The 24,236-nt window shown below is 41.2% G+C and overlaps 1 protein-coding gene across 3 annotated transcripts; it reads left to right on the top strand.

The window, feature by feature from the left end:
- Window positions 1-1,655: 1,655 nt before the first annotated feature.
- LOC121634448 lies at window positions 1,656-14,139 on the top strand. 3 transcript variants are annotated; one of them, XM_041977083.1, is made up of 2 exons: window positions 1,656-1,945; window positions 9,318-14,139. In XM_041977083.1, the coding sequence occupies exon 2, from the start codon at window positions 9,768-9,770 to the stop codon at window positions 11,541-11,543; it is 1,776 nt and encodes a 591-aa protein (XP_041833017.1). In that variant the 5' UTR covers window positions 1,656-1,945; window positions 9,318-9,767; the 3' UTR covers window positions 11,544-14,139. The 3 variants fall into 3 exon arrangements, with proteins under 3 accessions (XP_041833017.1, XP_041833026.1, XP_041833035.1); XM_041977092.1 differs by lacking the exon at window positions 1,656-1,945 and adding an exon at window positions 2,817-2,978; XM_041977101.1 differs by lacking the exon at window positions 1,656-1,945 and adding an exon at window positions 2,817-3,030.
- Window positions 14,140-24,236: the final 10,097 nt, after the last annotated feature.

Here is a 24,236-nt window from a genome sequence, read left to right as displayed (position 1 = left end):
CACCAGCATACCCAAGCCAGTAGACATATGTTATCTCTCAGGTGAGTCCTGGATCTGCTCCAAGGCTTCTTTCCACTGAGACGTGTCTGAAACACCTACCCTGGGTGATGTTCATAAGGCTTCCTGATTAGATGTCTGAACCACCTCAACTGTTTGGATATCTCCACTTTGAGCCCTTCTTGGATGACTCAGCTCCATACGCTATCCCTAAAAGTGAGTAGCGGCAACATTCAGAGGAAACCCACTTGTATTTTCATCCTTACTCTATCGCTACTGACCATAGCTTCAAACTTTGAGATGCTAATTCTCATCCAAACTGTTTCAAGCTGATGCAATCCAAAATAGACCAAATCTAAATCTAATAACTATATAAGTTGACTAATCAGGCCTTTCAAAAACGAGCGACATCGTCAATAATAAAAGTGAAAAAAAAAAAACCTTTATTTCCAAATGGAAACTGTAAAACTTGTATGAGGTGTTATTTATATTTAGCGTGGGTGTTCCATAGACAGATATATTTACATAGTTATATTTTAATCATTGTGTGGGCTCCGGTGTCCTTCATTGTTCAGCAGGTAGATGAGAAAGTGGGTCAGGGAGACGGGATTGCTTTAAGGGCCACCTGCTATGCTACGTGAGCGAAACACTGCACCTACAGAAGCGTTCAGCAACAAGAAAACCAGTTGTTTTCTTTGTCTGGTCTTTTTGCTCCTGAAACAACAATTTTTGTGAGTGTTTAGTAATCGTGCTGGTCTGTTGTCTCCACTATCGGTAAAAACTCAGACAGAAACAGCTGCTAAACTTTCCACATCGACGTTGGGAGATAGAGGAGAGGGGATTCCTCCTGGGTAAAGCTGCAGCTAGCTTCAGGGTCAGCTCCCTTCTCTATACCTAGCCTAGCAGTGTGAAGCAGACACGAGACTCTGTTGGAACTAGCGGAGCTGTGCGGTGTTTATTGCCAAAGCTGGTGGCGAAACATTCACCACAAAACAGGAAGTTTCTCACAGCGACTTTCTCTGTTCGGACGTTTCCCCCCATCAAAATTTTTCTAGACCCGCACCTGCACTGCATTACAAAAGCTCTATAAAATCATGGTTTATGAAAACTTAAAGAACAAAAGAAAAGAGAAGTTGTGTTTTAGGGCATTTAAAGTGATTTATTCCACTCTTTCTAGTCTTTGCATAAAGATAAGTTGTCTGGCTGTTATCAGGTTTCTAAACCAACTATTAAAGCAAAAGCACAATTAGGGTATGTCAAAATTCCAAAAATTCCAGAAACTCTTTAAAACTGGTTTGGAACAGCAGTGGAATCCACTTTTATGGGCCTCCTAGTCAACGTTTGGCATCAGGACTGCATGAGAATTAGGTTTCCTGGAAGCACCAGCTGTGGTTTATAAGGCAGACTTTTTTCAGCATCTGTGTTCATGATCAGTGTTTCTATGTGTTTCCACTCTTTTTTAATGTCTGCTAACCTTCTTATGTCTGTCACAAGCCTTCATCTGTCTCGGAGCCTGGGCCGTCCCTCTTTCGGACCTGTCTCCTCCCCTCTCCGCTCTCTGCAGCGCCTCTGCTGCCACAGGATTTGAAGGCGAGGAGCGAGGGAGGGGGCAGAGCCAAGAGAGAGAAACAAAAAACGTGACTAGGCACCCAAAGCGTCCTGTTATGCAACAACTGACCTACTAACATACATTTAGAGACTCTGGGCGAGAAGGAGAGAGCGAGAGGAGGAAATAGAGAGAAAAATAGAGGAGGGGAGGGTGGAATTGAAGCGAACATGACACAAGGAGCGCACCAAAACAAGGCACTGTGTTCACGCTCTCTCTTCTACCTGCGCCTAACCGAGGAGCTGGTGTTTTAGATGAGCGACCACCGATGGGAAAAGCGGATTGTTGGAAAACAAAATTGTGCGTGGACTCTTTTGGATTCTCCTGTAGTAAATAAAAAGGGTAAGTTTTCTTGTATTATCATTAAACTCTCATTTGTGAAAATTGTGCGTGGAGTTTGGCCGCTTACACTTGGTGAGTGTTTGTTTTGGTGCTCTGTGCGCGGCTGCTTTAATGTAAAGGCGAGGCAGCTTCCCACCTCCATGGAGCTAATTGTGGGGGTCTGTGTGTGCGGAAAGGATGTAGGTGGGTGGCTTGAGGTTGTGGGATTCCTTCAAGGAAAAAAAAAAAGCAAAGCGTTAAGTTGAGGCTGCGGAGGAAACACATGCGATTGTGTACAGACAGGTGCCATGGTTGTAACGAAGCTGTTTATTATGGTACTATGCTGCATTATCAAAATAAGCTAGCTTTGCATTCCCAGTCTGTTTACCAAACACCTGCTTTCTTAACACATGATGAACACAAGCCCTCGTGCATGCAGCCTATTTTAACACTGCAATTATTTATAGAATAATAATAATAATAATAATAGCTGTAGCTACCGCCAATTAGCTTATATTAATATTAGCCTGTTAGCTTATTACTTTATTAGCCTACATAAATAGTATCAATAACTTTAAAATTAACTTTACCAGTACAGCCTACGCTAACATCTTAGTTAGACTATTATTATTAATATAGTACAACTATTAATAGTTCTACCACCACCTAACCTATTTAGTGTTAGCTAATTGTTAGTGATAACGTAAATAGACTGGGGTTTATATGCGGTTATCTGAGCCGCACGCGCGTTCTTTTGGGTTAGTAGGCTAGTCCATGCAGACAAGTAGAGAGGAAAAAAAATCCCACGCAGGCTCCGAGGACACACTTCTCCTCGTCACGTGTAGCAGCTCTTTGTAAAGGTTAACGCGGCTGTGCAGCCCTACGGGTTAACCCTTTAGTAGGCGACGGCACGCTGAAGGAGCACAACACAACCCGGCACGCGCACGACCGACAAAATGCTCGTCACGTCCTATTTTTCCCGGTTTCCTCTCTTTTTGTTTACAACCTGAGCTCGGACTAACGGCAGCCAAATGGACGTGGAATAAAGGCGAAGGTGAGGTGCGGGTCGGAACATCTGGATCAGTTCTGGGGGAGTCAGATCAAAAGTGTGTCACTATTCCTGATTAGCTCTGCACACGGGCTTTATTATTGTGCGTATGTATATGTTTGAAGCGTTTTTGAGGACGTGGGTGAATTTCATGGCACAGTTGGAGTTGCCTCGGATGACTGAGGATCCGATTAAATATGCATGAACACGATTTGTCAGACAGCGCAACAAAGGAAGCGTGCGGGGAAACATATTGCTCGCAATGTGTTGCTCGATCGGTGAGATTTATTTATGCATTTATTTTCCGATCTGCTTGTCCGAACAATAGCCTACAGTGTGGCCTGAAACTGAACTTTAGCAGCTAGAAAAACCCCACTTGGCTGCAGATCTATTGTGGTTTAACATTATTAATTGCGGGCAGATTACCAGCTAGTTGTTTATGCGCTGTTTGTTATTGTGTTTTGGTAAATAAACCACATCTGGGTTTCACTTTCCATGCAGACTCCTATCTAATATCAAAGCTCCACGTGGGGATCATATAGCCCTACACCTCTTGCAGGTTTCCACTTCAGCTATGGCATTCATTACGTGGCTATTGGGCAAATATAGATCATCCACAAGCAAGATTAGAACATGTCTTCAACTGAGTGATGCGTGATTTTTTTTTTTTTTAGCTCTAACTTTTTTTATTCGCCTGTGTACACCGAGCTGTAGGAATCAGTTTGTAGGTTACATAATAAATTAATTAAATAATCAAAATGGATTAAAGAATGGAGCAGATTATGCAATAGGCGGAAACTCGGAGTCTGTGGCTATGCGCTGCGCTCTGCTGCGGAGCGGCCGCTGCCAATTGGTTGGCGTGGCACACTGGGTCTCTATGCCAGCCGCGAATGTAGGTCACATCAATCCCGCGGGGAGGGGAGGAAGGGGGGCGGCTGCTGACAAGAAAAGGCAGATTCAGAACCCTACCTAAATAAATCCTTGCCCCCTCCCCAGTCATAACAAAGAAGCGAGATGCAGAAATAGAAAACTGAAAGCCCAACTTAAATAAACAGCAGTAGGCTTCATTTAAAAATGTAAATAATTTTAAAAACAGGTCATAAATCATTCAAGTTAACTGAGATATCTGTTGTGTGGGAAATAAAATGTATTGGAGCCAATTTAAAAAAATGTGGATGGGATGTTTATGGTCAGCCATGTTTCCATCCTGTCCCACTTTACGGCTTCTTGACTTTCTTGGGGTTTCCTGGCACATGTAAGATGATGAAAGATGAGGGCCTTGCTTTGTTATCGTGCTGCGGTTTGGAGCCAACAGAAAGGCGAATTACAGCATTTAGTAGGCCAAGGGAGCACATGTGACTGGTGCAACACATGGACTTAGTCACTCTGTCTTTTTCCCCCTTTCTGACAGGGGGGTGATGATATGGCCTGTGAGCATGGAACAAGAATCTAGTTTGGATAGCGGCTCCACCCTTGCCTTGTTGGCTTCTTGCCCTTCTTCCCCTTTTCCTTGACATAATTTTCTTGGGAAGATTTGTATTTCAAGCACACCCCCAACCCCAAGTTTTACACCACATATCACACATCCTTTACTGTATGGCATGAAGGGGGGGCACCAGAGTTTCATCATTCTCCTCGTCTGTGCAGGAAGTCCCTTTTCTCTCCTTTTATGTCCAACCTGCTCCCGTTTCCTTTGCTGGAAAAAAAAAAAAAAGTGTGGCGGCTTTTGGACCACCGTTTCTAAAGCTCGTTGCCACATTTAGCCTCCTGCGGCGTGGGGCCTGCGGTCACGTGAGGGAGTGCGACTTGGGATTCTTTTACTGTGCTATCATTCCACAAGTGCCACAGAGACCAGACGATGACACGTGAAGTACACATGATAAATGGAAAGAGTAATCTAGGTCAAGGGAATGTGTGCAGGAGCTGGCTTCAGTGCTTGTATTTGTAAATTTGAGCTGGAAAAGAGTGTGCTGCAAAGCATACAAACTCCTGCTTTTTTACCTTTTTTGCAGCATGTTGCTGCTCTTTTAAGCATCATCAGAATGTAAATCCGCTTCATTCTCAGAGTTAAATGTTGAGGTATCCTGTAGAGGAAAGGGAAAGGCCTCCACTGTTAGTTATTGAAACACCAAAGGTCATTTGTGTGGAATAGAGATATGGAAAATACGCACTCTCTGACGTCTATTTTTCTTGTTATGGAACCTTGTTTTTCACCATCTGCTTCTGGCCATGTCAAGCTACTGGTTTAGAAGGAGAGAAAGTCTGATATGATTGGCTAAAACTGTCACCCCCCTTTTTTGTTGCTATGGGTGACACATTTCTTGTATTGATGCAACACCAACACTGTTGCAACTGCCACTGGCCCCCCCACCTCACCTCTCTGAGAGCAACAGTATAATCTCATCTCAATTCCTTTCTTTGTTTTAACTCTCGCTCATTAATTCCCTTCACTTCTTTGTCTCTGCTCTGCTTGCTCACACCTTTGTTGATATTCACACAGTGCTCTGCACACTTCCTTCTTCTTGTCTTTTTTTTTTTTTTTTTTTTTTTGTCTCCCTATCAGTTTTTGGAGTCCTCCCTTTTCTCTCTGTCTCTCCGCCTCTCGGCTGACCTATATTCCAGCGGGGCGTGCAGTGGAGAGAAAGCCAGACTTGTGTTTACGGAGTGCAGCCGGGCCTCAGTTTTTGGGTCACTGGGACACGTAGAGAAAAACTCTCTCCTCTCGTTTGCTCCTCGCTCGCGTGTCCAACAGGCACATGTCAAAGGCTCACGAGGATGACCTTAAACGGTTTAGGAAAAACTGCTCCAGACTGCACAGCAATGCGTGAATGTGACGCTTTTTCTAAGAACTGATCCAGTTTTTCTGAGGAAAAATTTGAAGTAACAATTCAGTTAACCTTTTCTTGCCTTTAGGGCCATAAAATGATGTATTTCCCCAGGATCAAGGGTGAAATCTATTTGTGTTGTGAGGAATTACATAATAGTGTCAGATCCAGGGGAGGAGCAGAGTAAAACTGATGCAAACACCTTGACAGATTATGAGATTCAGACAGTAAAATAGTGCTTATGTACTTTAACCCAGGAGTGCCAATGTTGAGTAACAGGCATTTACAGCAGCTGGTTAAGAACACGGGATTACTGCTGCTGCATTTCCACAGAACAAAAACATTTCTGGCATGACTTCGTTCCTGCGCTTTTCAGTTGGACTCAACAAGTAGATATAAAAGCCACATCTTCATAGCATGACCTATATCTATTTCAGGACTAGTTTCTACATAAACATGTCCAGATCTGATGCGATTGTTATTAGTTTTGCTTTGTATTTAGTCTTGAAAACAAGCATGAGACATATTAAAGGTTTGACCTAGAATATGGTTCTCCATGGGGATCACAAAGAGGTAAAAGGAGGTCAAATTTCATAGCTGATCCAAGACATCGTCGAGAATTTTATATAGCACAAAATGATGATTAATTACGTTTTATACAAAATGTACCAATATACCCTGAGACAGGAGAAACTTCTGCTAATACGCTAAAGTTGTTTTATCCTTGCTTGAGTTGGTTTCTACCTGTTTCAAAGATTTTGAAACAATCAGGTAATTGAATCTTATGTAAAGATGCAGATGTGGAAAGTCAAAAATAGATTTTCTAATGTTTGCTTATGAGGTAATGTTAACAAAGTCCAAAAGAAAAAACTTGGAAAAGTGATCTGTATTTAAAGCTAGCTAATGGAAACATTTTGGCTTCTATGTCACTGAACTAAAATAGACTGGAAATTCAACAAACATGAGAAGCAGCAGTTCCAGCCAAGGACGGACAACCATTGAGCCAGCGATGTGAAAGCTTGATCCCAACTCGAAAAAGGAAAAGCAAAACTTTTCGTATCTCCATTTGAATCAGGGCTTTTGCACTATGAAGCACACTGTAAACTAAGATACGGTGTCCCATCTTAACGCTATGCTGCTGAAGACAGTGATCCCCAGAGCCCTGGAGCTAATTAAGAAAAACAGGTTGAGTAGCTCTAACGTGTGATATAACACATAGATGATCGACAGATAGCGTCTTATCTGATCCAGACAAGAGCAGTGAATGAGTCATTATCCTGCTAATTTTAGTTATTTCTGTTTTGTTATTATGAATATGCTGATGTTTAGATTAATTTACTACCATCGGGCCGTATACGGGCACACTTTTCTTTTCCTTTTGGCTCTTTTTTATTTCCAGGAAGCCTTCCAGCTCATTTCCTCTGTTAGTTTGATTTTAAAAGATAAATGAAAGTAAATGATGGGTTGTTACAAATACTCGGCTCAGAAAGTACCAAGTAGTCACACGATGAGAAGAAGAAGTCCCATATATAAAACAAAAACATCAAGGTGCATGAATAATTGTCATAAGTGAATTGAATCATGATGCTGAAAGATTCCTAGAATCCTCCCAGACATCATATAATATTCCAGATATTCCAAGAGTTTAAAGAATTGTCCATTTTTCTCATAGATGTCTGCCACAGTTGTTTTATTGTTGTTATTGTTTTTATGGTTCTCTTTTTTTAACCTCCATGTTTCCAGTTAGGTCAACTTCTTAACTGACTAACAATCACCAGCAGTGTAACTTTCTCTACCAGTCGCTGGTGAAACTACGCTGTCACAATTATTCACTTCAAACCAGTTACAGAAAAGTGTACGATTTTTCCTGTTAGCTTTTTAAAATATTAACCAGTATTTCTTTCTAGTGTTTGCGAGTCCAGATCTTCTTTTTTTTTTTTTTTTAAAGATTCAGCTCTTTTGGCTCGGTTCCATTAGAAGAACCATCCAAATGGCTCTTCATTTAGTATCACTCAGACCTTCGACTTTAGCTTTATTTAGCGATTATAAATGGTATGTTACATTTTTTCCCCACAAAACCTTTATTTACTTGATTTGTTTGTTGGGATTTTATTTAAAAGTTTGATTAAACTAGTAAACAGTAAATGTATATTTTTGTGTAAAAAAATCGTAAAAACATACTTTAGATTAGTAATTTTTTTCACATTTTCATGATGAATGTATTTAAATTAGTCTCTTTCTGTATATATATATATATATATATATATATATATATATATATATATATATATATATATATATGTATATATATATGTGTGTGTGTGTGTGTGTGTGTGTGTGTGTGTGTGTTAATAGGTGTTAATTCAGTCACATTATGACACACCTATTAGATTTATTATAAAGAGATACCAAAGTACCTATTTCCTTTGTTTTGAGGCCTTCTGAGCTTTCACTGAATTCATCATTCTGTGTTATTCCAGCCCACATCCCACCTCCCGCCTCCCTTCTTTCTGGGGGCCCTTGACCTATATTTATCAATGCCCCACCTCCCAGCTTCCCCCACACCTCCAAATCTCTTACCACAGTCTCAGCTTCTTTATCCTTGACCTGCATTAGCAGATGCCTTTGTCTACCTTATCTGCTCACTCTGCATCATTGATTTGGCATTGAGTTGTTTTGGCGAAGACTGTTACCACATTCCTTTGCGAATGAACGCACTGGGTTAGGGTGGGGGTGGCGGTGTATGTGTTTGTGGATGGGGTTTCTCAGTGGAAAACCATTCTCCTTTTTTTTCTATTTGAGGGGAAATGCTTTAAAACAGATCCAGGGAACCCCACAAGCTCTGAAACTGACTCACCCTTTCCTCTGTCTGGCTCAAATAATCATCAGGCAGGGAAAACAAAAGAGCTAATCCTTGTACAATGTACTTTTCATGCTCTCAGCATGTCTCAGACTGATGTAATTTCAGTGGTGTTATGCTCTTTATTTTATGTGTGCGCTTGCCTCATCTGCAGTGTGTGCAATTTTATAATTACCAGCTCTCGGCTTTGCTTTTGGCTGCCATAAAAATGAGCACAGATCTTTCAGCGTGTCTTACAGATGGCTTTTTTAAGTCCTGGGTGACGAAATGAAATAAGGTTGTCGGCCTTGCAATGAACTCATTGCCCACATTACATCACGAAAGCCAACATCAACATGCCAGGCAAAGGTTCCAGGGTCATGGGTTGCAGACAGATCGGATCAATAGCAGGGCCAAAAGGTCAGACACTGGGGTTTAACAGCCATTCAGTGGTTGCCAGGGGTGACAGAGTCAGCAAAGACCAGACATGCCAAAGCAGTGGAAGAAAGCTTTACTTGCTTAGAAATGTATCTCTGATTGGTATTCATGCTAAGAAAAAGGGAAATTTTTTAAAAATGCCAAAAAAGAAAAAGTACAAGTATTGTATTATAGTGTGAAGTGGAACAGCAGCAGTCTGAGTGGATTAACATATCTTTTTTTCTTTTTTTTTTATCTCTGCAGCCTTTCATCTTACAGTAAACTGCAGAGTGAAGAGACAGACGGAGAGAGAGAAAGAGGCTCCCCAAGAGACTGACATGCTGAGGTAGACAGGCCGACCTACATCTTGCTGTTTGCGTGGAGATCTAGGACACGTCTTCGCCAGCTTAGCACACTGTGCTGTTCTCATGCTTAACCTTTGACAACCAGGAAAAGCCAGAGAAGAAAAAACAAGGAAATTGGAGGATTGATCTGATCCACTGGACTCTGAAACAAGAATTGTGAAAGTGGATAAATGAGGGTTGCCAATGCTGAGCTTCAACTGTTTTTTGTCTTATTGGCTTACTTGGACACATGAGTCCCATCCTTGTATAACTACACCAAACCTACAATAAAAAAAACCCCACAAACTGTGGAAGGCAAGACGTTTTCATCACAACCCCAGCATTTCAAACTGGCTACCATCATACAAGAATGGAAAATCTGACATCAGCTCTCAAAACATTAAACAAAAACTCAGAGAATAACCTGAACTGCCTTGAGACCTACAACAACTATGAAGAGACTTCTCTTCAGGGGACGCCGTCTCGCTTGGGGCGTCTCATCAAACCCAAGCCCAACGTCAGCTGCAGGCGGAAGCGCGAGTTCATATCTGATGAGAAAAAGGATGCCTCATACTGGGAGAAACGGCGCAAGAACAACGAGGCTGCCAAGCGCTCTCGGGAGAAGCGACGTCTCAATGATATGGTTCTGGAAAACCGCGTCATTGCACTGAACGATGAGAATGTGAGGCTTAAGACAGAGCTGCTTCAGCTGAAGCTGCGCTTCGGCCTCATAAGCACAGCCTCCTACATCGAAAAGAGTCAACAAATTAGCGTGAGCAACAATGCGGGAAATGGAGGCTCCTCGTCCTCCTCTTCTAGTCAGTACTACTCCAGTGGTTATTCCAGTGGTTCTCAGGTGATGATGAACTCTGATTCCTCTGAAACAGAGCAGTCCGGACGAAGTGAGAGTCACAGGCAGCTGGTGAAGTACTCCCCACGTGGCTCACTCTCAGACATGTCCGATGGCTCATCGCGGGACAGCCCAGAGCCTATCCCTTTTGAAATCAAACAGGAAGGGGACAGGCTAGAGATGGACATTGCCAATGGCACCACCACCCAGATTATGTTTAACATCCACCGTGGGCTGGCTTCTGTACCCACTCACCACCAGATCCAGCAGCATCAAGAGATGGATGCTGGATATCACAGCCAGCAGCAGCAGCACCATCTAATTCAGCAGCAACCACAACCCCATCAGGAGCCTGTTACTCCTATCAAAGCTGCCCCTCACCCACCTGCTGCCCAGAGGAGCGTCATTCTGTACGGCGCCAGCAGTGCCTCCTACCCCGTAGACACCTTGGCCAGGCCCCAGGAGGTCGATCTGCACTCAGCCCCAAAGCAAAGCAGCAGCAACAACCAGATCTGTGTCAGCCAGCTGCCACAGTCCATCACAGAGAGCTCCACAGAGACGCTGGCTGAGGTGACGAAGCAGCTGGAGAGGAAGACATTAGACTCCCCTCCATACGAGCTGGCGGACAGCTGTAATGAGGCCAAAGAGAGACAGGTGTACAGAATGTGCCAACTTCCCCAGCAGGAAGGCGATTTGTCTGCAGAACTCCTTGATGAACAAGCAGAGGAGGTCAACCACTCTCACCTGTACCACCATCTACAGCAGTCTCACCAGTCATACCTCGGCACTCAAGAAGAGGAGCCACCTCTGCTTAGTTACGAGGGCGAGCACAGAAACGAGGTGTGCTATCAAGGCCAATTGGCCTCTTCTAACAAAGACACCACACTGAGCGAAGGAGATCCCGGCAGCCCTGATAAAGAGGCTTCCACGGATGACGACGAGTCCCCTTCTTTGGGCTTCCAAAACCAACATCTTTCAGCCATCCTGCAGCCACCTTCGCCTCTCAACCAGTACCATGGTTGTTCCCAAGTCCAAGGATGGGATCCTCAGGGGGAGGTGCGGGGAACAGCACTGCCACACAAACTCAGACTCAAACACCGGGCCATGAGCACCGGCAGCTGCACTGGTGGCAACTGCTCTGGCCAGGAGTCACCAACCACTCCTCCCTCTGCAACGCCACCTCCCCTCCCCCAGCATCCCTACTTGTCCCTCTCGCCACCACAGAACATTAATCGAGAGGCTCGGGACGGGAAGAAAAAGGAGAATGGTGGACGGCGAAACAAGAGGCGAGATTAAATGACAATTACTTCTGAGCACCTCTAAGAACTACCCTACCATCATGCCTTTGCCCTACAATCAAATCACCTCCTTAAGCCCTTGGGACAGGAAACTGGGCTTTTTCTATACCACCCCCCCCCCCCCCCCCCCCCCCCCCCCAGTGTCACCTAACGGCTGGACATTTTGTAGGGCTGTATCATATTTGTGTATAATGTACAGATTTGTCATTTCTTACATCCTCTCCATACTTAGAGAAGCACTTTTGTTTATGTGATGAGAGGAGGAATGGAACCAGTTTTTCTACTTGTCATTCAACAATATCCAGCAGCGTACAACAGAGAAAGCACATTTTAATAACTCACAAAGGAATGTAGAAGCAAACAAAAAGAATCAAGCTTTATCTATAGAATAAATTTGGTACATATCCAGCTGTAGATAAACATACACATGTATGGCTCTCTGCCTTAACTGAAATCAAATGCTAACATACTCTGGGGATATCCCCTTGACCAAAGAAACACCTACAACACTACAGATATCAAGTTCCATACCTCTTCCCAGACCCTACCTCTACCAACCCCAACTCTCTCCAACCATCTCCTTTATCTCACAAAAGATTGCCATCATCTTTATTTTTTAAACATATGGTTTGTATATAACTGTGATATATGCATATATGTATCTATTATAAACTTCTATTTTAGAAAGAAATTTGAATACAAATTCAACAAAAAATGCGATAAACTTGCAATGGTATTAGAGATTTCTGAAAGCGACCACCTTATGACAAATCACGATTACTGTACAGCCAAGTTGTCTACCGTTGCAGGACCCCATTCAAGTGAATCATCTCTATCTTGATTGTTAAGCTTCGGCATTAATCATTAGTTAATGCCCTGTTTACACAGAAGTGGCCGTCCAGTTTGGAGCGCCAGCAGCACTGAATGGAGAACGAGTTGTTCCCTGAGGCAGTGGCCTCATTAAAATGTCTTGATTTTTAAACCTTTAAACCAGCCTTTAAATATTTGGTGGAATTCACCAGCTGCAGGCTATAAGCCTTTAGTTTATTTGAGCTTTATCAACCCTATCTTCTTGTTGTCACCATTCACTGGCCCCATGTATTTATTTCCCCTCCCTTCAACATGCCCGTCACTGTAAAAAAAAAAAAAAAAAAAAAAAAAGGAAGAAATGAAGCCCACAGGAACATAGACAGAGTGTGTACAGATCTTTTTAGATACATGTAGCAGCCCAGGGTTTGAACTGTAATGTTGGTATGGGATGCCTGGGAACAAAAGGCAGGAGGAATTTAGTCACATTTATGTAAACACACTACAGTGCACTGAAAACAGGAGCTCCTCGTGTGTGAAGACCTAACTAAGGAGCCCTGCATAGCTACTGTTTTTGGTTTTGTAGTGTGACCAAACACACCATATATTTGAGGATATGGATGGTAAAGGTTCATGCTAATACAAACATTTTGTCAGCCCTTCAACGGGTGTTTCATTAAAGCCTCATTTATGGTCTACACTACATACGGACAGAGACTTTTTTCCTGTCTTCTGCATCCTTTATGTGCCTATTTCAGTCTATTTTTAGAGAGCTTGCTGATTTGTAGCCAGACGTAGCAAACAGAGCAAAATCCCTGGAGTCTGCAGGGGCAGTGTTGAGCAGTAGAGCTCACCTGCGACCAGTGAAGGGAACAAAAAAGAAGCCGTTTTATTTAATAACTACACACACCACCACTGTCTAGCGTGCTGCCTTTTTTATGTCTTTTTCTGAGAATGTACATCATGATTTCCTCCATCGTCGCCATGTTTGCAATTGTCGGAAACTGACATCGAACTCAGAAGTTAACTCTGAACTCCACACTGCCCTCTAGTGGATGAATTGACTAACAGCCATGCAAACGTAAAGGACACATGGGAGTACGTGGGCGATGATGTTTGACAACATTTAACACAGACATACATATTTACATGAGTGAAGGGAGCCTAACCGTCACCATGTTTGCTATTGTCTGAAATTGATATTGAAAACGTAAAGGACATTTAATTTTATGTAAATGGAGCATAAATGAGGCTTTAAGAGTGTGTTTCAAGGCTTGTTCAGCCCTTTTCATCCCCCTCTCATTAGTAGTTCTACTGGGTTGTGATGAATTGCCTTCACTGGATTCTAGTTTTTATGTCTATGTACCATGTTTGGCTTTTTGGTGCTTGTGTATAAATGTAAAGTTTCACAAACACTGTAACGTTTGTTTCATTGCTTTTATATCCTCTTTTTAGTCAAGGTGATGTCCTGTTTTCTTTCCTTCTACTGACTGTGACATGACAATGTGTATTTGCCTCATTCCTCCTCCCCACTTTTTCAGTGTGTATTAATCAGTAATGTTTGTGGTTTTTTGCTGATGGTTTTAAAAAAATTAAACATAAAAAATAAACAGGCAAAGATAGTGTGGTGTTTAGAGACAGGTGGTGGTTGGTCTGGCTGCTCATTACCATCTCTTTCTTCTGACAAGAATATGTATGTAAAAACACTAATGTTCATTGTGGAAAATGGGAGCATTTCAAGAAAAGAATAAAAAAAACAAGGTTGATCTGTTAACATATCAAGAAAACGTGTTTTGAGCTTTTTTTGTGTGTGTTAAAGTGTTTTTATTGAAGTAGCAGCTATTTATACCATAAATGGGAGCTGACAGTGAACTGAGCACCCATTTTCATCGTCAACAAGCTGAAAGCCTGACTCGTCCTAATATAATGTCAGATGATGAGTTATAAACCTTATGCCAGAATCACCAGTTAGGTAACACATTACTCAGTGACTGACATAAGAGAATGAATCATGATTGCCAAGCAAACCAAATTACTTGGCACAACACAACAGATGCATAAAAGGCCCTCTGGCTCCGACCACCCCATGGGATCGTACCAAGGTGACGCTCTCTGCAAGCACAGCAAAGTTCAGGGCTGCATTCTGCTGCGTCCCTTATTTTCCTAATTTGACTTGAGCGGCTGCTGCACCGGCGCTTACATAAACAGGTCAGAATGAAAGTAGGTCAACGTGCGCGAGACGGGAGAAACGAGAGGAGGGCAGAGGGAGTGGGTCAGTGACGGTTATGGCTCCATCTGTGTCACCTGGGTTGTCTTTTGGCAAATGGAGCAGAAAGTCTTGTGTTACCTTCTTCTTCTTCATGGAAGGGGGAAAAGCGGTCAGTGGAGCAGGGCGACCCCACAATTGTAGAAATCTGGTTTGTTCCCAAGATGACACACTAGATGCTTCAAGGGCATTTTTGTGGAAGGCTTCAATGTGGCTGCACAGCTAAATTAAATTCAGGTAAGACCAAAGGAAGAATTCCTTGCCTGTAAACTGCAAAGTGTAAAAGCACATCTCCAGCCACAAAACTCCATTTTTCCTGCATATAAACCATCATTACAGCAGGTCAAACATAAAGAGCACGTGTTGGATATAAAGGGATGATTGATAGTTTGACTGTGCTGTTAAGATAATCTGAATTCCATTAAGCTGTATAGAACAAGGCCTGTACAACAGAAAATTGTTTCTTCTAGGGAAAAGTTTTCCTGGAAAGGAATCCTGCTATTCAATGCAAGATGAAATTCTTGCAAATTATAGTTCTAGAGATGGGTTGAAGTGTTTAATGCTTTGTGTAGTCGTTCACCCACATTCAGACTGGTCTGAGGCGGTTGCTGCAGTGAGCAGAGTGAACAGGGACAGGGAGTGGCCTGGACCAGATTTAGCTTTTGGCTCATTCTAACAACCTCCCCTCCCCACATCAGAGTCTCTAGGTCATGCATGCTCACACATACCTGCAAAAGGATCGTGCAGCATTTGTTTTTTGTGTATTCAGTTCTTATTATTCACATTTTTGTGTTATTTTCCAAGCTTAAAGGAAAGCAAAATACTTCCATGAGTTTTTATGTGCAACATTTGTGTGCTGAAACATCCTCAAATGATCATTTTAATCCTTTCAGTCCTGATATAATCTCAGACATAAAATCAGTTACTTGTTTCCACCTACACCTGCAGTGCAGTGACATCCCCACTACTGTGGCTCCTCCACAGCAGAGCAGAGTGCAAATGCGGCAGTGAGTCGGCTGCCGACTGGCATGCGGCGAGCCACCAGGGTGAGAGTTTTATCTGCAACAGCAGGCTCTGCCAGCTCCTATTAGATCTAAAGAGAAAGCAGTCTGGAGAAACAAAGAAGAGACAGGTGAAGGCTCATGAATCTGCAGTAACCAGTCAAGAGAAGTGGGACCACTTGGCGAGGATTCAAGTGAGTGAACGATGATGCGAGGCCTAAAGGTTGCAAGAGAGGGAGTGGGAAAACAAAGAGCTGGCTGTGTTATTTTCCTCATGGGCTTCCTTCCTGTCGGCCAACAAAGAGCCACAAACTTCAGCAACAGGAGGAAAAAAAAAAACACTAAAATCTACCCATTATGGCCTTGTTTCCCAACACAAGCACCAGCCACACCTGCACATCCTTTCCAAAACCACTTGGTCAACATACAGAAGTGATGTAACAAGTGAGGGCAACACAAATACCGCAAATCATCTCCCAGCAGCAGATTCAGCTGGAAGAGCTTGATCTCATGCAGCAGCAAGACATGCAGTGGGGCATTGCAAACACGTCTGAAATTCCACTACTAATCAAGAATTTGTGGTGCATCAGGTGCTTTAAAAAGGTCTCTGCAATGCTTGGTTGAATCAGTTTGAAAGACTTATTCAATTACATCACCAATGCAACTATCACAATCTGTCATTTCAAAAGACCAAGACAATGAATCAAAGAATGAAAAACATGTCAGGTGCCAGAGGTGGAAAGAGTTTGTTTAGATTTCACACCTGAAGTACACTGAGCACTGATGCCAGTGATTATAAAGTCATTAAACCTTGGTGTGGCATGAACTGGGGACGATCAGGACTGAGTTATGACGGGAATAGTAAAAATTTTGTTTCTGTTTTGCTTTGTATGTATTATACAGTAACTTCTATAATAAAATAAAAAGATTTTCTTTAAACTCCCCTACAAGAAAATAAAAGCAAATTGCCTTCAAGGTCAAAGGTCACTATTTGTTTCCCCCGAGAGAAACTTGGCTTAGACAAAAAGGCTTGCTACACATCGCAAGCAGACCAAAAAAAAAAAAAAATCCATTACTTCAAAGAATGTATTTATTAGGACATAATTAATAATAATAATAAAAAAAAACAACACATGAGATTTTACTCTTTAAAACAATGACTAAGCCAAAATACAGAAGCAATGTGTGGAAAAGCTGTATTCACCTTTATTATTTTCAGGGATTTAAGAGCGTAATTAGCAGCTAGGAGGTGCTGATTACCATTAGTGTGAACACAGATGTTTAGACAGTTTGCTGCTTTGGAGCATTCAGGTTTGTAGTAACATGATGCCAAGGAGGAAAGACATCAGCAATTATCTTAGATAAGAAAGTGTTGCTGCCCATCAAACTGGGAAGACATGTTAGGACATTTCCAAATTATTTTTAGTCTATCTCTCTACAGTTAAGATAAATCACAAGTAGAAAATATCCCCAGGAGTGGATGTTCCAGTAAGTTCACATCAAAATCCAAGAGCTATCACCCAGACTACAACCCTAACATCTACAAGCCTCAGTTAGCATGTTAAAATATTACAGTTCATGACAGTATGAATTTTTATGAATGGTATGGCCTGATTGGAATGGTTGCCAGCAGAAATCCTCCTCCTCTCTCTCATAAGAACATGGCAGCACAGCTAAAGTTTCAACATACCAAAAAACTTCTGGAACAACGTCCTTTGATGGATGAGACCAAAGTGGAGGTGTTTGATCATAATAAAGAAAACTAAACAGTATACCAGCACTAACACCTCATGTCAATTTTCAAGGACGGTGGTGGAGAGGTGATGGTTGGGGTTTGTTTTGTAGCATAAAACAAGCCAACAAAATGTTGGTGTAGACTCAGCCAGGTCATGGTAATTCGAAGAGCTTGATCCTGGCCACTATGTGGGGCCTTCAACTCATGGTCCCCTGTGTTGTTTACCTGTCATACCAAACAGGGGCAGAACTAGAGGGGTGGCCAAGGTGGCTAACGCCACCTCTCAAATCTCACAGTACACCGAAGGTGCTTCCATAGCTGATTGACAGGTCACTGGAGGAGGATAGAAATGTCTTTCCAGACACACCTTGATCACCAGTGTCACTACACCAGTTTGAAACAAATTCTAAAGGGGTTTTCTAAATTAGTCAGGAACACAACATTAGTTTTAACCTGATGTGGTATAACCATGTCATATTTAGTTGGTGGTGAGTGTATATAGGGACTACACATAAACTCAGTTAATCAGAATTTTTCCCATTAGAGCTGAAAATAAACTATAAAGATACTCAAAGAGTACCTCAATAGCCAACTTACTCCCCACTAATGACTAAGGTAAAGCTACATGATCTAGTTTAAATTAAACAGAAGGCTAGCAAGACTGCTAGTTGCCTTTCAAGTAAACTATGGCATGAAAACGTAGACAAATAAAACCTGTAACCAGACTTATTTTGTTTAGGAAGCTATAAGACTGAAGCAAACTGAGATATTTCAAACTTTTTCGTAAAGAGCACGGACACAGATCAGGCCGAGACAGACCCGAACCCACGTATTGCCCCAGCAGCTCCCAATGAGGAGATAGACATGTAAGTCTTAATGTGAAGATGTTTCTCATTTCTCATGTCTCTCTAATGTGACCACAGTTATCACATCCATGAGAGTGTGTATGTTATAGAGAGGAACACAATCAAATCAAATAAAACTTTATTTATATATCACTTTTCAGATAAAAAGAACTCAAAGTGCTTAAAACAAAGCAACCATGTGCAAACATATACACACAAAGAAACACAATTTAGAGCAGTGAATAAATAAATAAAAAAAGGAAATGCCCCCCCCCGATAAAGACTTGTCTACTTTCTGGCCCCCCATGTATGAAAGTATAGCTTCACCACTGTTACCCAAACTCATTTGGTCACAAAGTCCAACATGTTAATTGTGAAACTCTGGAAAGTCTCAACTGTATTGGTGCTGGGAATGTGATATCTGAGGCCATCTTTTGTGTTCACAGAGGGATTTTCCAGTTTAACATACAGTGGATGGATACCCTGACACCTCTCTCAAATGAGGGTCTTTCATGAAGCTTTACCTGAAAAGCTAGCTCTCCTACGCTGAGCCACGCATCTATAAAGTGGTTGTTTGGTGTCTCCTATAAAAAGGTCTGAGTACCCATCGATGCACTACACTGGATATGCAACACAGTTTGTGAACCAGCTTCAGTCTGAGGAAATTGTTGGATTTGAAACATACTAGAGAAGATCCTTCTTTTCCCATGGGTCAGATGAGCGGCCATCGGTCATGCAGCAGCAACAAAAATATTTAAATGGCTTAAAATAAGCATAGATGCTGTTCAGCTAAAGTTGTATTTACCTACGTTTAAGGGCTTTATTTTGTCCAGAATTTATGGATGAATGCTTTCTATTTATTTATTTATTTATTTATTTATTTTACCATGACCGTAGATCTGAGGTGGGACACTGGTTATAAAATTAGAAGCATAGCTAAATGATTTGTCCCAACAGAAACTGAGAAGGAAGGTGTCCATGTAATGGGATAAAAAGACTTGAGACAAACATCACCATTGCTAATGTGAGGCCTTGGGTAACTGTGCTGCTGCTAGATAAGGCTGGAACCACAAAGAGTCATTAACAACACAACTAATCTCATCTAAATATTGACTTGATGGCTATCAAAGGTTTTATGATATAGAGTGAACTATTTACTGGTGAGGTATAAAGAGTACAATACCATGAAATTAATAGTAGCTAAGTGCTAGCACTAGCATGTTTGTGCAAGTCATTGTTAAAACATTTCCTTTAAAGCACAACACATTTGAAAAACATTAGGGTTGTGATAAAAGTCTTTGGAGCTCAGTTTCTTTTTCACTTTGTCTGCAAGCTAGCTTCTTAGGGAGTCTATCTGAAGTCATCAGTAGTGTGAAACAAATCAAAAAGCACTGGGAAATGTATTACACAACTCTGGGCAGCCTGCTGCTGGGAGTTATAGTTGATTAACAGACACTTTGGGTATGGACATGGAGACTGAAGAATGTTTGTTTTGATTTCAGACAGCTAAGTCAAGGGGTTCGAGCAATGAAGTGTGTTTACATGTGCACTCAGATAATGTGTGTGTGCCTGCATGTAAGTAATAGGAGGGCTCAATCACAGCAAATTACTCCCACTTGCCTTGCCTCTGTTTTTGTTTTCAACTCCTCATCCATGACTGGAAATTAGGTCAACAGTCACATGTAGTTTCTTCCAGCCAGCGGAGCTATGACAGTCAAGAAAAAAGAAAAACAAGTTCCTTGTTATTCTGTAGCTAAGTTTTAAACTCAAGCACTTTGACTTCCATCGCCCAAAACATGAAGAGGTTTTTTTTTACACCGAGCTGTATGGAGATAAAAATTGGCCATGTGACTGTTGACTTTGGAAGGACTCCAGCTGCAGTGACCTTGTGGAAAGTCACCATCGCAGGTGCTGGACTGAATGTGCAAAATGCCTGATATGAGTGTTTACAGGGAGTGGCAGGAATGAGGAAACAAAGAACAAAACAATACATGTCATAGAGATAAAGGTTCATGCTGACAGTAAAGTCAGCGTTCATCTTCAGACTGAAACATGTTGAGTCCATGGCGAAGAGCAATGCATATCTGAAATAATATAAAGCCTGGTCATGGGTTTCTTTTTCTTCCTGGCAACTTGGATCAAGAAGTTAGGGTGACTCACTGTCCATAAAGTCATCAGTAACTGGCAAGCTAAACTCTGGACATATCTGTAATACAAAATATAGACATCTTTAATGTAGTGTTATTGCTGTTGTTTGTTCACATTATAGATTCTTATTGGTTGTATGATTTTTTTCAACATAAAAGCTATTACTATTGCCTTGTGCCTGGTGTAATCTAATTATGGTTCTACACCACTAAACTTTGCCAAATGGTGATTGTTACTAAATCCAGGGGCACACAACAAGTTTATTTTACCTTTATTTTAAATTTTTACGGATTTCTTCCCTGAGAAGCAACATAAAGGGGTCAAAATGCATAACATTATGTACTCTGTGCACTTCTACGTCCTGATAACAAAAATGTTCATATTGGGCCAGAGGCTAAACATTAACCTGCTAGGACCAGGTGCAACATACTCCTGTATCTCCATTAAAAGGCAGAAATAGCAGCAGCTCTTGGCTTTAGGTTTTAAGTGCACCTTACATCTAATGGTTTACACAAAGTATTCTTTATAGACTTTTTCAGTCTGTATTGTTTTAATGTGGTGTCGTATATGTGCAGCATCTATATTTAGCATAGCTGAACATACCTCTGCGCAGGGCTTTGGATGAACCTTTTTGATCACCAACCAGTGTGGCTGGTAGGTCGCTAAAGTTAGGTTAGCCATATTATAAGTACATCTGAATGCATTTAATCATACGTGCTTAATACATGTGTTCAAATACAAGCACACAGACACAAACACAAACTATTTTTCTTTTCTTTTATCTTTCTCTTCCTATCTATATACTCGTGCTGCTTCCTGCTTTTAACATCCTACATATTATTGTAAATGCTTATCTTATTGTGTGTTTTAATGGTAGTATGTTTAATTCAATATTCATTGTTTTCATCCTGGAAATCTAACCAGGCACAGAGGTAGCAAATTAGCCCTGTGTGCAAATAAACCTGTGTGCATGGGTTTTACTTTAAATGATTTTATAAAGTTATGTTTATTGGATTTGTCCCTGTTCAAATAAATAAATTTGAGAACAGATGGTGCCAACATGGCCATTTTGAAGCTATTGTCTAAACTAAAACTTCTCTAATTTTGTTCTGCTTCACTTGATCAGAGTTGATCTCAGCAGCGATAATGTTAACATACTGTGCTGCAATGTCACAGCTTCTTCATTCTAAAGAGATATTCATAATTATCCTGAATATGTTTGAATTTTTAGGCAAGCCTGAAACATTTTTCATTTGTGCTGTGCGTTTTCTTTTATTCCTAAGCAGTAACACATATACTGATATTTACCCATCTTAAGAAATCTCCCTTTACAATTAATCCAAAAGAACTCAAATAGACCTTGTGGTTGCAGAGATGTCCTAATTTTATTATAGGAATGCAAGAACATGCAAAATAAATACATAACAAATAGGCCCAGGTTTCAAAATGTTAAACTGTTTTCATTGATGTTTTTATAAACATGCCGAACAACAAGAAGAAGAAGAGACTCAACGTCCTCTTTTATCCCTGTCTTGGGGAACATTCTCTTCTGACTCTTTCATGGTCTTTCACTGTCTCCAGCTTAAATAATTTGTCCCAATGATAAAAAGGTTTGTTTTATTTATTTATTTTTTTTAATTTGTGTAGATGTGTCAGTTCTTTACTTTATGGTAAAACACCAACCACTTACAAACCAAAAATCCTTTTGTATTAAGTTTCTTGTTTCTTTGTCTCATTTTTTTTTTCATCATCAGCCTTATCCCTACTTTCCTTCATTTCATGTGAACAGCCTCGTTCTTTACATCATCCAACCACAGCCACATTTTTGTGTTTCAGTCTGCATCTCACTTGCTTGATTCAAATTTTGCTCCTCATTCAGCTGCACTTTGTTCAGGCAGTAATGCATAAATGACATCACATACGTCGTCCATGGATGAGATCGGTCATTCATTTTCTATACTGCTTATTACAGTCATGGAATAATAGAATAAATAAATATTTTGGAAATGTAGTGACAGCACTGCAGGATAAATAACCAAAGTGATTTACTTCATTCATCATCTGCCAAACTGGCCAGTAAGTTTTCATTTATACCAACCAAAATGGATTTTAACCCAAATTTGGCAGGATGGTGTGTATTAATTTAGAGCCCTGCCTACATGTAGCTCTTCTAGACAGTTCCTGCAAATGTGCAGACACCTGTTTTAGCTTTCCACTGCATGGCATCTTGAGCTGTTGATGCCTTTTGGTTTTATTTTTCCCAGTTGTTAACTTATCACTTAAAAGTAAAGATCGCTGTCGTTAGGTGCTGAGATGCAAGAGTAAAAATTTGCTCTTAACATACTTGTTTTTAATTATACATTTATCATGGCTGCCTCATGGTTTTTGTGTTTGAAGCATTGTGCATGTCCTCAGAAATGAACCCTTTGCATATTCGCTGCAATATGTGAGTTACTGCTAGGGGGCAGTATGGGGATTGGTTTGACCAGAGAAAAGGGATCAGGGTTGACAAGAGTAAAAATGGCCGAAAGCTTTGTTTGATTTAAATGCCTTACACACCACCTACTAACCTCCCATATTGTCATCATATTTCATATTTTGTTTACACTCAACAAGTTCAGAAAATCAACCAGGCTTGAGTTCTCTAATGTGCATCCTAGTGAAATCCTCCAGTAACAAGCGTCATTCATAAACAAAGAGGTTAACAGTTACACACATGACAGAGTTGGTTGGCTGAGGGTTAAAAATAAAATATATCTCTGGCCCAAGACTGCAATGGCTACTACTCAATGCCTTCTCACACTAAAATCTAAAACAGCTGCCTCACCCTGTCTGTTGATAATTTAACAATGACTATAGCCTCTTTTCCACAAGTACCTACTCTACTCGACTCAACTCAGTTTAGGCCATTTTCTCTTACAAATGAATACCAGTTCTAAACTAGTTAAGTGGCTTCCATGTGAACAGAGATTATGGCCTTTCTGACTCAAAGCAAAGAGCCAGAGAAGTCTGCAGGAGGTGAGACAAAACACCATGGAAAAGTACAGGAGCATTTGACAGGGTTCTTATGAAGGAGTCGCTCTAATTACTCATCCAGTGAAATGACTTCCTGGCCAATAAGTCACATTTTCAGCTTGACTCAACAGGTTTCTTTGCAATTCCGGTTGAATACATGCTAAAAAAAAAGTACCTGGTACCAGGTGCTACACCTTAAAAACCAAGTTGAACTGAGTAGGTACTAGTGGCGAGGTGTTGATAGCAATCTGGGGTCTGTAAGCAGAGGTTAGACCTTTATACACTGAAACAGAAATTACTTTATTTCTAAACATCAGATGCATCTATAGGAATGAGCAGCTACACGTGGGAAATAAATCAGAACCAAATTCTGAATTGAAACAAAAGAATGAAATATGGTTTAGAAATCGAAGTCAGGTAAGAAACAGTTATCCACAATATTTAGCAAATCTTAGTAAACTCTCCTTCTCTTTCATTTAAAAGCTGCAAAGAAACAGTCAGTGAAAGGTAAACTTATTAAACACTGCCATGTTATCCTCAGACATGATCCATCTTGTGATGCTTGACAGACATAAAAACTAAAAAAGATTTAAAAAAAAATGTTTGGGAGTGAATCAATCCTTTGTGGGCACGACAGCATCGGCGTCTGCGCTGGAAGCAGAATGTAGGTCAGCTCCTCCCATTTTTCTTCAACACGACCCCACCTTGTTTTTACCCTTCCACCAAACACATAAGCAAGCAGCGGAGCCTCAAATGAACCCATGGCAGAGCAGAAATAAAGACATGGGGAAAAAGTGGGGGTTGCTGATCAGTGAAACTCCAGCAAAGAGCACGCTAAAATCCTAATTCGGCCTTCCCTACATGGCTCTGTCTC

Source organism: Melanotaenia boesemani, chromosome 2, assembly GCF_017639745.1.
Source record: "Melanotaenia boesemani isolate fMelBoe1 chromosome 2, fMelBoe1.pri, whole genome shotgun sequence".
NCBI classification, from domain to species: Eukaryota; Metazoa; Chordata; class Actinopteri; order Atheriniformes; family Melanotaeniidae; genus Melanotaenia; species Melanotaenia boesemani.
This window is presented reverse-complemented; position numbering and strand designations above follow the sequence as displayed.

Excerpts from the sequence above, each read along its gene's own strand:
- LOC121634448 (XM_041977083.1), top strand. The coding sequence starts at position 9,768 with ATGGAAAATCTGACATCAGCTCTCAAAACATTAAACAAAAACTCAGAG.